The sequence below is a fragment of the Drosophila biarmipes genome, chromosome 3L, assembly GCF_025231255.1.
Source record: "Drosophila biarmipes strain raj3 chromosome 3L, RU_DBia_V1.1, whole genome shotgun sequence".
NCBI lineage: Eukaryota > Metazoa > Arthropoda > Insecta > Diptera > Drosophilidae > Drosophila > Drosophila biarmipes.
In genome coordinates this window covers 15,102,189-15,117,603 of record NC_066613.1, presented here as the reverse complement: position 1 = coordinate 15,117,603, position 15,415 = coordinate 15,102,189, and the positions used below count along the sequence as shown (strand labels likewise).

Here is a 15,415-nt window from a genome sequence, read left to right as displayed (position 1 = left end):
CTGATTACAAATTAAAGTCTCTTGAACAGAAAGACGAAATGGTCCCCAGTATTCAAGACGACAAGCCCAAGTCACCGCTTGAGTCAGTAAAGCCTAGTCCAAAAGAGTATTCTGACGATGAAAGTGATGAAGAGTTTGGAGTTCCTAGGTCCCAAGACAAACCTGTTAGTGAACCAACTCCTTCGGTAACTCCTTTCACTAGTGCTTCAGATAAAATTCCTCCTAAAGATGACACTGAGCCCAAAGACGTTACAACATTCAAGGTCGAAGAAACTTTAACCACAATACAGTCCAGCATTAAATCCGGAAGTACTATTGTTGAAAATGTACATAGCAAGGTCGTCAAACCATTAATTCCAATTTCCCTTCCGAAAGATGATAAGCTCCCAACTTCATTAGAAGACAAACCCCAGTCCCCTATTGAGACAGTAAAACCCAGTCCAAAAGAATATTCTGACGATGAAAGTGACGAAGAGTTTGGAGTTTCTAAGCCCCAAGACAAGCCTGTTGCCCAACCAATTCCATTGACAAGTGGGGCAGATAAGTTCCCTGTTCAACGTGATGACAAATTAAAGTCTCTTGAACAGAAAGACGAAAAGGTCCCAAGTATTCTAGAAGACAAGCCCAAGACACTCCCTGAGTCAGTAAACCCTAGTCCAAAAGAGTATTCAGACGATAAAAGTGATGAAGAGTTTGGAGTTCCTAGGTCCCAAGACAAACCTGTTAGTGAACCAACTCCTTCGGTAACTCCTTTCACTAGTGCTTCAGATAACATTCCTCCTAAAGATGACATTAAGCCCAAGGACGTTAACACTTTCAAGGCCGAAGAAACTTTAGGCACAATTCAGTCCAGCATAATATCCGAAAGTACTATTGTTGAAAAGGTAGATAGCAAGGTCGTCAAACCATTAGATCCAATTTCCCTCCAGAAAGATGATAAGATCACAACTTCCTTAGGAGACAAACCCAAGTCCCCTATTGAGACAGTAAAACCCAGTCCAAAAGAATATTCTGACGATGAAAGTGACGAAGAGTTTGGAGTTTCTAAGCCCCAAGACAAGCCTGTTGCCCAACCAATTCCATTGACAAGTGGGGCAGATAAGTCCCCTGTTCAACCTGATGACAAATTAAAGTCTCTTAAACAGAAAGACGAAAAGGTCCCAAGTATTCTAGAAGACAAGCCCAAGACACTCCCTGAGTCAGTAAAGCCTAGTCCAAAAGAGTATTCAGACGATGAAAGTGATGAAGAGTTTGGAGTTCCTAGGTCCCAAGACAAACCTGTTAGTGAACCAACTCCTTCGGTAACTCCTTTCACTAGTGCTTCAGATAACATTCCTCCTAAAGATGACATTAAGCCCAAGGACGTTAACACTTTCAAGGCCGAAGAAACTTTAGGCACAATTCAGTCCAGCATAATATCCGAAAGTACTATTGTTGAAAAGGTAGATAGCAAGGTCGTCAAACCATTAGATCCAATATCCCTCCAGAAAGATGATAAGATCACAACTTCCTTAGGAGACAAACCCAAGTCCCCTATTGAGACAGTAAAACCCAGTCCAAAAGAATATTCTGACGATGAAAGTGACGAAGAGTTTGGAGTTTCTAAGCTCCAAGACAAGCCTGTTACCCAACCAATTCCATTGACAAGTGGGGCAGATAAGTCCCCTGTTCAACCTGATGACAAATTAAAGTCTCTTGAACAGAAAGACGAAAAGCTCCCAAATATTCTAGAAGACAAGCCCAAGACACTCCCTGAGTCAGTAAAGCCTAGTCCAAAAGAGTATTCAGACGATGAAAGTGATGAAGAGTTTGGAGTTCCTAGGTCCCAAGACAAACCTGTTAGTGAACCAACTCCTTCGGTAACTCCTTTCACTAGTGCTTCAGATAACATTCCTCCTAAAGATGACATTAAGCCCAAGGACGTTACCACATTCAAGGCCGAAGAAACATTAACCACAATACAGTCCAGCATTGAATCCGCAAGCACTATTGTTGAAACGGTAGATAGCATCGTCATCAGACCATTAGATCCATTTGAAAAAACGAAAGATGATAAGCTCCCAACTTCCTTAGCAGACAAACCCAAGTCCCCTATTGAGACAGTAAAACCCAGTCCAAAAGCATATTCTGACGATGAAAGTGACGAAGAGTTTGGGCTTTCTAAGCCCCAAGACAAGCCTGTTGCCCAACCAATTCCATTGACAAGTGGGGCAGAAAAGTCCCCTGTTCAACCTGATCACAAATTAAAGTCTCTTAAACAGAAAGACGAAAAGGTCCCAAGTATTCTAGAAGACAAGCCCAAGTCACCGCTTGAGTCAACAAAGCCTAGTCCAAAAGAGTATTCAGACGATAAAAGTGATGAAGAGTTTGGAGTTCCCAGGTCCCAAGACAAACCTGTTAGTGAACCAACTACTTCGGTAACTCCTTTCACTAGTGCTTCAGATAACATTCCTCCTAAAGATGACATTAAGCCCAAGGACGTTAACACTTTCAAGGCCGAAGAAACTTTAGGCACAATTCAGTCCAGCATAATAACCGAAAGTACTATTGTTGAAAAGGTAGATAGCAAGGTCCTCAAACCATTAGATCCAATATCCCTCCAGAAAGATGATAAGATCACAACTTCCTTAGGAGACAAACCCAAGTCCCCTATTGAGACAGTAAAACCCAGTCCAAAAGAATATTCGGACGATGAAAGTGACGAAGAGTTTGGAGTTTCTAAGCCCCAAGTCAAGCATGTTACCCAACCAATTCCATTGACAAGTGGGGCAGATATGTCCCCTGTTCAATCTGATTACAAATTAAAGTCTCTTGAACAGAAAGACGAAAAGGTCCCAAGTATTCTAGAAGACAAGCCCAAGTCACCGCTTGAGTCAACAAAGCCTAGTCCAAAAGAGTATTCAGACGATAAAAGTGATGAAGAGTTTGGAGTTCCCAGGTCCCAAGACAAACCTGTTAGTGAACCAACTCCTTCGGTAACTCCTTTCACTAGTGCTTCAGATAACATTCCTCCTAAAGATGACATTAAGCCCAAGGACGTTACCACATTCAAGGCCGAAGAAACTTTAACCACAATACAGTCCAGCATTAAATCCACAAGCACTATTGTTGAAACGGTAGATAGCATCGTTATCAGACCATTAGATCCATTTGAAAAAACGAAAGGTGATAAGCTCCCAACTTCCTTAGCAGACAAACCCAAGTCCCCTATTGAGACAGTAAAACCCAGTCCAAAAGAATATTCTGACGATGAAAGTGACGAAGAGTTTGGGCTTTCTAAGCCCCAAGGCAAGCCTGTTGCCCAACCAATTCCATTGACAAGTGGGGCAGATAAGTCCCCTGTTCAACCTGATGACAAATTAAAGTCTCTTGAACAGAAAGACGAAAAGGTCCCAAGTATTCTAGAAGACAAGCCCAAGTCACCGCTTGAGTCAACAAAGCCTAGTCCAAAAGAGTATTCAGACGATGAAAGTGATGAAGAGTTTGGAGTTCCTAGGTCCCAAGACAAACCTGTTAGTGAACCAACTCCTTCGGTAACTCCTTTCACTAGTGCTTCAGATAACATTCCTCCTAAAGATGACATTAAGCCCAAGGACGTTACCACATTCAAGGCCGAAGAAACTTTAGGCACAATTCAGTCCAGCATAATATCCGAAAGTACTATTGTTGAAAAGGTAGATAGCAAGGTCGTCAAACCATTAGATCCAATATCCCTCCAGAAAGATGATAAGATCACAACTTCCTTAGGAGACAAACCCAAGTCCCCTATTGAGACAGTAAAACCCAGTCCAAAAGAATATTCTGACGATGAAAGTGACGAAGAGTTTGGAGTTTCTAAGCTCCAAGACAAGCCTGTTACCCAACCAATTCCATTGACAAGTGGGGCAGATAAGTCCCCTGTTCAACCTGATGACAAATTAAAGTCTCTTGAACAGAAAGACGAAAAGCTCCCAAATATTCTAGAAGACAAGCCCAAGACACTCCCTGAGTCAGTAAAGCCTAGTCCAAAAGAGTATTCAGACGATGAAAGTGATGAAGAGTTTGGAGTTCCTAGGTCCCAAGACAAACCTGTTAGTGAACCAACTCCTTCGGTAACTCCTTTCACTAGTGCTTCAGATAACATTCCTCCTAAAGATGACATTAAGCCCAAGGACGTTACCACATTCAAGGCCGAAGAAACATTAACCACAATACAGTCCAGCATTGAATCCGCAAGCACTATTGTTGAAACGGTAGATAGCATCGTCATCAGACCATTAGATCCATTTGAAAAAACGAAAGATGATAAGCTCCCAACTTCCTTAGCAGACAAACCCAAGTCCCCTATTGAGACAGTAAAACCCAGTCCAAAAGCATATTCTGACGATGAAAGTGACGAAGAGTTTGGGCTTTCTAAGCCCCAAGACAAGCCTGTTGCCCAACCAATTCCATTGACAAGTGGGGCAGAAAAGTCCCCTGTTCAACCTGATCACAAATTAAAGTCTCTTAAACAGAAAGACGAAAAGGTCCCAAGTATTCTAGAAGACAAGCCCAAGTCACCGCTTGAGTCAACAAAGCCTAGTCCAAAAGAGTATTCAGACGATAAAAGTGATGAAGAGTTTGGAGTTCCCAGGTCCCAAGACAAACCTGTTAGTGAACCAACTACTTCGGTAACTCCTTTCACTAGTGCTTCAGATAACATTCCTCCTAAAGATGACATTAAGCCCAAGGACGTTAACACTTTCAAGGCCGAAGAAACTTTAGGCACAATTCAGTCCAGCATAATAACCGAAAGTACTATTGTTGAAAAGGTAGATAGCAAGGTCCTCAAACCATTAGATCCAATATCCCTCCAGAAAGATGATAAGATCACAACTTCCTTAGGAGACAAACCCAAGTCCCCTATTGAGACAGTAAAACCCAGTCCAAAAGAATATTCTGAAGATGAAAGTGACGAAGAGTTTGGAGTTTCTAAGCCCCAAGTCAAGCATGTTACCCAACCAATTCCATTGACAAGTGGGGCAGATAAGTCCCCTGTTCAATCTGATTACAAATTAAAGTCTCTTGAACAGAAAGACGAAAAGGTCCCAAGTATTCTAGAAGACAAGCCCAAGTCACCGCTTGAGTCAACAAAGCCTAGTCCAAAAGAGTATTCAGACGATAAAAGTGATGAAGAGTTTGGAGTTCCCAGGTCCCAAGACAAACCTGTTAGTGAACCAACTCCTTCGGTAACTCCTTTCACTAGTGCTTCAGATAACATTCCTCCTAAAGATGACATTAAGCCCAAGGACGTTACCACATTCAAGGCCGAAGAAACTTTAACCACAATACAGTCCAGCATTAAATCCACAAGCACTATTGTTGAAACGGTAGATAGCATCGTTATCAGACCATTAGATCCATTTGAAAAAACGAAAGGTGATAAGCTCCCAACTTCCTTAGCAGACAAACCCAAGTCCCCTATTGAGACAGTAAAACCCAGTCCAAAAGAATATTCTGACGATGAAAGTGACGAAGAGTTTGGGCTTTCTAAGCCCCAAGGCAAGCCTGTTGCCCAACCAATTCCATTGACAAGTGGGGCAGATAAGTCCCCTGTTCAACCTGATGACAAATTAAAGTCTCTTGAACAGAAAGACGAAAAGGTCCCAAGTATTCTAGAAGACAAGCCCAAGTCACCGCTTGAGTCAACAAAGCCTAGTCCAAAAGAGTATTCAGACGATGAAAGTGATGAAGAGTTTGGAGTTCCTAGGTCCCAAGACAAACCTGTTAGTGAACCAACTCCTTCGGTAACTCCTTTCACTAGTGCTTCAGATAACATTCCTCCTAAAGATGACATTAAGCCCAAGGACGTTACCACATTCAAGGCCGAAGAAACATTAACCACAATACAGTCCAGCATTGAATCCGCAAGCACTATTGTTGAAACGGTAGATAGCATCGTCATCAGACCATTAGATCCATTTGAAAAAACGAAAGATGATAAGCTCCCAACTTCCTTAGCAGACAAACCCAAGTCCCCTATTGAGACAGTAAAACCCAGTCCAAAAGCATATTCTGACGATGAAAGTGACGAAGAGTTTGGGCTTTCTAAGCCCCAAGACAAGCCTGTTGCCCAACCAATTCCATTGACAAGTGGGGCAGAAAAGTCCCCTGTTCAACCTGATCACAAATTAAAGTCTCTTAAACAGAAAGACGAAAAGGTCCCAAGTATTCTAGAAGACAAGCCCAAGTCACCGCTTGAGTCAACAAAGCCTAGTCCAAAAGAGTATTCAGACGATAAAAGTGATGAAGAGTTTGGAGTTCCCAGGTCCCAAGACAAACCTGTTAGTGAACCAACTACTTCGGTAACTCCTTTCACTAGTGCTTCAGATAACATTCCTCCTAAAGATGACATTAAGCCCAAGGACGTTAACACTTTCAAGGCCGAAGAAACTTTAGGCACAATTCAGTCCAGCATAATAACCGAAAGTACTATTGTTGAAAAGGTAGATAGCAAGGTCCTCAAACCATTAGATCCAATATCCCTCCAGAAAGATGATAAGATCACAACTTCCTTAGGAGACAAACCCAAGTCCCCTATTGAGACAGTAAAACCCAGTCCAAAAGAATATTCTGAAGATGAAAGTGACGAAGAGTTTGGAGTTTCTAAGCCCCAAGTCAAGCATGTTACCCAACCAATTCCATTGACAAGTGGGGCAGATAAGTCCCCTGTTCAATCTGATTACAAATTAAAGTCTCTTGAACAGAAAGACGAAAAGGTCCCAAGTATTCTAGAAGACAAGCCCAAGTCACCGCTTGAGTCAACAAAGCCTAGTCCAAAAGAGTATTCAGACGATAAAAGTGATGAAGAGTTTGGAGTTCCCAGGTCCCAAGACAAACCTGTTAGTGAACCAACTCCTTCGGTAACTCCTTTCACTAGTGCTTCAGATAACATTCCTCCTAAAGATGACATTAAGCCCAAGGACGTTACCACATTCAAGGCCGAAGAAACTTTAACCACAATACAGTCCAGCATTAAATCCACAAGCACTATTGTTGAAACGGTAGATAGCATCGTTATCAGACCATTAGATCCATTTGAAAAAACGAAAGGTGATAAGCTCCCAACTTCCTTAGCAGACAAACCAAAGTCCCCTATTGAGACAGTAAAACCCAGTCCAAAAGAATATTCTGACGATGAAAGTGACGAAGAGTTTGGGCTTTCTAAGCCCCAAGGCAAGCCTGTTGCCCAACCAATTCCATTGACAAGTGGGGCAGATAAGTCCCCTGTTCAACCTGATGACAAATTAAAGTCTCTTGAACAGAAAGACGAAAAGGTCCCAAGTATTCTAGAAGACAAGCCCAAGTCACCGCTTGAGTCAACAAAGCCTAGTCCAAAAGAGTATTCAGACGATGAAAGTGATGAAGAGTTTGGAGTTCCTAGGTCCCAAGACAAACCTGTTAGTGAACCAACTCCTTCGGTAACTCCTTTCACTAGTGCTTCAGATAACATTCCTCCTAAAGATGACATTAAGCCCAAGGACGTTACCACATTCAAGGCCGAAGAAACATTAACCACAATACAGTCCAGCATTGAATCCGCAAGCACTATTGTTGAAACGGTAGATAGCATCGTCATCAGACCATTAGATCCATTTGAAAAAACGAAAGATGATAAGCTCCCAACTTCCTTAGCAGACAAACCCAAGTCCCCTATTGAGACAGTAAAACCCAGTCCAAAAGAATATTCTGAAGATGAAAGTGACGAAGAGTTTGGAGTTTCTAAGCCCCAAGTCAAGCATGTTACCCAACCAATTCCATTGACAAGTGGGGCAGATAAGTCCCCTGTTCAATCTGATTACAAATTAAAGTCTCTTGAACAGAAAGACGAAAAGGTCTTAAATATTCTAGAAGACAAGCCCAAGTCACCGCTTGAGTCAGTAAAGCCTAGCCCAGAAGAGTATTCAGACGATGAAAGTGATGAAGAGTTTGGAGTTCCCAGGTCCCAAGACAAACCTGTTAGTGAACCAACTCCTTCGGTAGCTCCTTTCACTAGTGCTTCAGATAAAATTCCTCCTAAAGATGACATTAAGCCCAAGGACGCTACCACATTCAAGGCCGAAGAAACATTAACCACAATACAGTCCAGCATTGAATCCGCAAGCACTATTGTTGAAACGGTAGATAGCATCGTCATCAGACCATTAGATCCATTTGAAAAAACGAAAGATGATAAGCTCCCAACTTCCTTAGCAGACAAACCCAAGTCCCCTATTGAGACAGTAAAACCCAGTCCAAAAGAATATTCTGAAGATGAAAGTGACGAAGAGTTTGGAGTTTCTAAGCCCCAAGTCAAGCATGTTACCCAACCAATTCCATTGACAAGTGGGGCAGATAAGTCCCCTGTTCAATCTGATTACAAATTAAAGTCTCTTGAACAGAAAGACGAAAAGGTCTTAAATATTCTAGAAGACAAGCCCAAGTCACCGCTTGAGTCAGTAAAGCCTAGCCCAGAAGAGTATTCAGACGATGAAAGTGATGAAGAGTTTGGAGTTCCCAGGTCCCAAGACAAACCTGTTAGTGAACCAACTCCTTCGGTAGCTCCTTTCACTAGTGCTTCAGATAAAATTCCTCCTAAAGATGACATTAAGCCCAAGGACGCTACCACATTCAAGGCCGAAGAAACATTAACCACAATACAGTCCAGCATTGAATCCGAAAGTACTATTGTTGAAACGGTAGATAGCAAGGTCGTCAAACCATTAGATCCAATTTCCCTCTCGAAAGATGATAATACCACAACTTCCTTAGGAGACAAACCCAAGTCCCCTATTGAGACAGTAAAACCCAGTCCAAAAGAATATTCGGACGATGAAAGTGACGAAGAGTTTGGAGTTTTTAAGCCCCAAGACAAGCCTGTTGCCCAACCAATTCCATTGACAAGTGGGGCAGATAAGTCCCCTGTTCAACGTGATGACAAATTAAAGTCTCTTGAACAGAAAGACGAAAAGGTCCCAAGAATTCTAGAAGACAAGCCCAAGACACTCCCTGAGTCAGTAAAGCCTAGTCCAAAAGAGTATTCAGACGATAAAAGTGATGAAGAGTTTGGAGTTCCTAGGTCCCAAGACAAACCTGTTAGTGAACCAACTCCTTCGGTAACTCCTTTCACTAGTGCTTCAGATAACATTCCTCCTAAAGATGACATTAAGCCCCAGGACGTTACCACATTCAAGGCCGAAGACACTTTAACCACAATACAGTCCAGCATTAAATCCACAAGCACTATTGTTGAAACGGTAGATAGCATCGTTATCAGACCATTAGATCCATTTGAAAAAACGAAAGGTGATAAGCTCCCAACTTCCTTAGCAGACAAACCCAAGTCCCCTATTGAGACAGTAAAACCCAGTCCAAAAGAATATTCTGACGATGAAAGTGACGAAGAGTTTGGGCTTTCTAAGCCCCAAGGCAAGCCTGTTGCCCAACCAATTCCATTGACAAGTGGGGCAGATAAGTCCCCTGTTCAACCTGATGACAAATTAAAGTCTCTTGAACAGAAAGACGAAAAGGTCCCAAATATTCTAGAATACAAGCCCAAGACACTCCCTGAGTCAGTAAAGCCTAGTCCAAAAGAGTATTCAGACGATGAAAGTGATGAAGAGTTTGGAGTTCCTAGGTCCCAAGACAAACCTGTTAGTGAACCAACTCCTTCGGTAACTCCTTTCACTAGTGCTTCAGATAACATTCCTCCTAAAGATGACATTAAGCCCAAGGACGTTAACACTTTCAAGGCCGAAGAAACTTTAGGCACAATTCAGTCCAGCATAATATCCGAAAGTACTATTGTTGAAAAGGTAGATAGCAAGGTCGTCAAACCATTAGATCCAATTTCCCTCCAGAAAGATGATAAGATCACAACTTCCTTAGGAGACAAACCCAAGTCCCCTATTGAGACAGTAAAACCCAGTCTAAAAGAATATTCTGACGATGAAAGTGACGAAAAGTTTGGAGTTTCTAAGCCCCAAGACAAGCCTGTTACCCAACCAATTCCATTGACAAGTGGGGCAGATAAGTCCCCTGTTCAACCTGAGGACAAATTAAAGTCTCTTAAACAGAAAGACGAAAAGGTCCCAAGTATTCTAGAAGACAAGCCCAAGACACTCCCTGAGTCAGTAAAGCCTAGTCCAAAAGAGTATTCAGACGATAAAAGTGATGAAGAGTTTGGAGTTCCTAGGTCCCAAGACAAACCTGTTAGTGAACCAACTCCTTCGGTAACTCCTTTCACTAGTGCTTCAGATAACATTTCTCCTAAAGATGACATTAAGCCCAAGGACGTTACCACATTCAAGGCCGAAGAAACATTAACCACAATACAGTCCAGCATTGAATCCGAAAGTACTATTGTGAAAAAGGTAGATAGCAAGGTCGTCAAACCATTAGATCCTATTTCCCTCCCGAAAGATGATAATACCACAACTTCCTTAGGAGACAAACCCAAGTCCCCTATTGAGACAGTAAAACCCAGTCCAAAAGAATATTCTGACGATGAAAGTGACGAAGAGTTTGGGCTTTCTAAGCCCCAAGACAAGCCTGTTGCCCAACCAATTCCATTGACAAGTGGGGCAGATAAGTCCCCTGTTCAACCTGATGACAAATTAAAGTCTCTTGAACAGAAAGACGAAAAGGTCCCAAATATTCTAGAAGACAAGCCCAAGACACTCCCTGAGTCAGTAAAGCCTAGTCCAAAAGAGTATTCAGACGATGAAAGTGATGAAGAGTTTGGAGTTCCTAGGTCCCAAGACAAACCTGTTAGTGAACCAACTCCTTCGGTAACTCCTTTCACTAGTGCTTCAGATAAAATTGCTCCTAAAGATGACACTAAGCCCAAGGACGTTACCACATTCAAGGCCGAAGAAACATTAACCACAATACAGTCCAGCATTGAATCCGAAAGTACTATTGTTGAAAAAGTAGATAGCAAGGTCGTCAAACCATTAGATCCAATTTCCCTTACGAAAGATGATAAGATCACAACATCCTTAGGAGACAAACCCAAGTCCCCTATTGAGACAGTAAAACCCAGTCCAAAAGAATATTCTGACGATGAAAGTGACGAAGAGTTCGGGCTTTCTAAGCCCCAAGACAAGCCCGTTCCCCAACCAATTCCATTGACAAGTGGGGCAGATAAGTCCCTTGTTCAATCTGATGACAAATTAAAGTCTCTTGAACAGAAAGACGAAAAGGTCCCAAGTATTCTAGAAGACAAGCCCAAGTCACCGCTTGAGTCAGTAAAGCCTAGTCCAATAGAGTATTCAGACGATGAAAGTGGTGAAGAGTTTGGAGTTCCTAGGCCCCAAGACAGACCTGTTAGTGAACCATCTCCTTCGGTAACTCCTTTCACTAGTGCTTCAGATAACATTCCTCCTAAAGATGACATTAAGCCCAATGACGTTACCACTTTCAAGGCCGAAGAAACTTTAACCACAATTCAGTCAAGCATTAAATCCGCAAGCACTATTTTTGAAACGGTAGATAGCATCGTCATCAGACCATTAGATCCATTTGAAAAAACGAAAGATGATAAGCTCCCAAGTTCCTTAGCAGACAAACCCAAGTCCCCTATTGAGACAGTAAAACCCAGTCCAAAAGAATATTCTGAAGATGAAAGTGACGAAGAGTTTGGAGTTTCTAAGCCCCAAGTCAAGCATGTTACCCAACCAATTCCATTGACAAGTGGGGCAGATAAGTCCCCTGTTCAACGTGACTACAAATTAAAGTCTCTTGCACAGAAAGACGAAAAGGTCCCAAGTATTCAAGAAGACAAGCCCAAGTCACCGCTTGAGTTAGTAAATCCTAGTCCAAAAGAGTATACAGACGATGAAAGTGATGAAGAGTTTGGAGTTCCTAGGTCCCAAGACAAACCTGTTAGTGAACCAACTCCTTCGGTAACTCCTTTCACTAGTGCTTCAGATAACATTCCTCCTAAAGATGACATTAAGCCCAAGGACGTTACTACATTCATGGCCGAAGAAACATTAACCACAATACAGTCCAGCATTGAATCCGCAAGCACTATTGTTGAAACGGTAGATAGCATCGTCATCAGACCATTAGATCCATTTGAAAAAAAGAAAGATGATAATCTCCCAACTTCCTTAGCAGACAAACCCAAGTCCCCTATTGAGACAGTAAAACCCAGTCCAAAAGAATATTCTGACGATGAAAATGACGAAGAGTTTGGAGTTTCTAAGCCCCAAGTCAAGCATGTTACCCAACCAATTCCATTGACAAGTGGGGCAGATAAGTCCCCTGTTCAATCTGATTACAAATTAAAGTCTCTTGAACAGAAAGACGAAAAGGTCCCAAGTATTCTAGAAGACAAGCCCAAGTCACCGCTTGAGTCAGTAAAGCCTAGTCCAAAAGAGTATTCAGACGATGAAAGTGATGAAGAGTTTGGAGTTCCTAGGTCCCAAGACAAACCTGTTAGTGAACCAACCCCTTCGGTAACTCCTTTCACTAGTGCTTCAGATAAAATTCCTCCTAAAGATGACATTAAGCCCAAGGACGTTACCACATTCAAGGCCGAAGAAACATTAACCACAATACAGTCCAGCATTGAATCCGAAAGTACTATTGTTGAAAAGGTAGATAGCAAGGTCGTCAAGCCATTAGATCCAATTTCCCTCCCGAAAGATGATAAGACCACAACTTCCTTAGGAGACAAACCCAAGTCCCCTATTGAGACAGTAAAACCCAGTCCAAAAGAATATTCTGACGATGAAAGTGACGAAGAGTTTGGGCTTTCTAAGCCCCAAGACAAGCCTGTTTCCCAACCAATTCCATTGACAAGTGGGGCAGATAAGTACCCTGTTCAATCTGATTACAAATTAAAGTCTCTTGAACAGAAAGACGAAAAGGTCCCAAGTATTCTAGAAGACAAGCCCAAGTCACCGCTTGAGTCAGTAAAGCCTAGTCCAAAAGAGTATTCAGACGATGAAAGTGATGAAGAGTTTGGAGTTCCTAGGTCCCAAGACAAACCTGTTAGTGAACCAACTCCTTCGGTAACTCCTTTCACTAGTGCTTCAGATAACATTCCTCCTAAAGATGACATTAAGCCCAAGGACGTTACTACATTCATGGCCGAAGAAACATTAACCACAATACAGTCCAGCATTGAATCCGCAAGCACTATTGTTGAAACGGTAGATAGCATCGTCATCAGACCATTAGATCCATTTGAAAAAAAGAAAGATGATAATCTCCCAACTTCCTTAGCAGACAAACCCAAGTCCCCTATTGAGACAGTAAAACCCAGTCCAAAAGAATATTCTGACGATGAAAATGACGAAGAGTTTGGAGTTTCTAAGCCCCAAGTCAAGCATGTTACCCAACCAATTCCATTGACAAGTGGGGCAGATAAGTCCCCTGTTCAATCTGATTACAAATTAAAGTCTCTTGAACAGAAAGACGAAAGGGTCCCAAGTATTCTAGAAGACAAGCCCAAGTCACCGCTTGAGTCAGTAAAGCCTAGCCCAAAAGAGTATTCAGACGATGAAAGTGATGAAGAGTTTGGAGTTCCTAGGTCCCAAGACAAACCTGTTAGTGAACCAACTCCTTCGGTAACTCCTTTCACTAGTGCTTCAGATAAAATTCCTCCTAAAGATGACATTAAGCCCAAGGACGTTACCACATTCAAGGCCGAAGAAACATTAACCACAATACAGTCCAGCATTGAATCCGAAAGTACTATTGTTGAAAAGGTAGATAGCAAGGTCGTCAAGCCATTAGATCCAATTTCCCTCCCGAAAGATGATAAGATCACAACTTCCTTAGGAGACAAACCCAAGTCCCCTATTGAGACAGTAAAACCCAGTCCAAAAGAATATTCTGACGATGAAAGTGACGAAGAGTTTGGGCTTTCTAAGCCCCAAGACAAGCCTGTTGCCCAACCAATTCCATTGACAAGTGGGGCAGATAAGTCCCCTGTTCAACCTGATGACAAATTAAAGTCTCTTGAACAGAAAGACGAAAAGGTCCCAAATATTCTAGAAGACAAGCCCAAGACACTCCCTGAGTCAGTAAAGCCTAGTCCAAAAGAGTATTCAGACGATGAAAGTGATGAAGAGTTTGGAGTTCCTAGGTCCCAAGACAAACCTGTTAGTGAACCAACTCCTTCGGTAACTCCTTTCACTAGTGCTTCAGATAAAATTCCTCCTAAAGATGACATTAAGCCCAAGGACGTTACCACATTCAAGGCCGAAGAAACATTAACCACAATACAGTCCAGCATTGAATCCGAAAGTACTATTGTTGAAAAGATAGATAGCCAGGTCGTCAAACCATTAGATCCAATTTCCCTCCCGAAAGATGATAAGACCACAACTTCCTTAGGAGACAAACCCAAGTCCCCTATTGAGACAGTAAAACCCAGTCCAAAAGAATATTCTGACGATGAAAGTGACGAAGAGTTTGGGCTTTCTAAGCCCCAAGACAAGCCTGTTTCCCAACCAATTCCATTGACAAGTGGGGCAGATAAGTACCCTGTTCAATCTGATTACAAATTAAAGTCTCTTGAACAGAAAGACGAAAAGGTCCCAAGTATTCTAGAAGACAAGCCCAAGTCACCGCTTGAGTCAGTAAAGCCTAGTCCAAAAGAGTATTCAGACGATGAAAGTGATGAAGAGTTTGGAGTTCCTAGGTCCCAAGACAAACCTGTTAGTGAACCATCTCCTTCGGTAACTCCTTTCACTAGTGCTTCAGATAACATTCCTCCTAAAGATGACATTAAGCCCAATGACGTTACCACTTTCAAGGCCGAAGAAACTTTAACCACAATTCAGTCCAGCATTAAATCCGCAAGCACTATTTTTGAAACAGTAGATAGCATCGTCATCAGACCATTAGATCCATTTGAAAAAACAAAAGATGATAAGCTCCCAACTTCCTTAGCAGACAAACCCAAGTCCCCTATTGAGACAGTAAAACCCAGTCCAAAAGAATATTCGGACGATGAAAGTGACGAAGAGTTTGGAGTTTCTAAGCCCCAAGACAAGCCTGTTGCCCAACCAATTCCATTGACAAGTTGGGCAGATAAGTCCCCTGTTCAACGTGATGACAAATTAAAGTCTCTTGAACAGAAAGACGAAAAGGTCCCAAGTATTCTAGAAGACAAGCCCAAGTCACCGCTTGAGTCAGAAAAGCCTAGTCCAAAAGAGTATTCAGACGATGAAAGTGATGAAGAGTTTGGAGTTTCTAAGTCCCAAGACAAGCCTGTTAGTGAACCAACTCCTTCGGTAACTCCTTTCACTGGTGCTTCAGATAACATTCCTCCTAAAGATGACATTAAGCCCAAGGACGTTACCACATTCAAGGCCAAAGAAACATTAACCACAATACAGTCCAGCATTAAATCCGCAAGCACTATTGTTGAAAAGGTAGATAGCATCGTCATCAGACC

The 15,415-nt window shown here is 42.2% G+C and overlaps 1 protein-coding gene across 1 annotated transcript in view; it reads left to right on the top strand.

Annotated features, from left to right (window-relative positions):
• Nucleotides 1-15,415, top strand: part of LOC108034828 (ankyrin-3) — a 70,546-nt gene that overhangs the window by 28,493 nt on the left and 26,638 nt on the right. Inside the window, exons 19-23 of the mRNA XM_050886459.1 lie at nt 376-599; nt 2,274-2,495; nt 6,960-7,071; nt 9,304-9,527; nt 14,550-15,107. Coding sequence (XP_050742416.1) covers nt 376-599; nt 2,274-2,495; nt 6,960-7,071; nt 9,304-9,527; nt 14,550-15,107 — 1,340 coding nt within the window. The remainder of the gene's footprint in view (nt 1-375; nt 600-2,273; nt 2,496-6,959; nt 7,072-9,303; nt 9,528-14,549; nt 15,108-15,415) is intronic.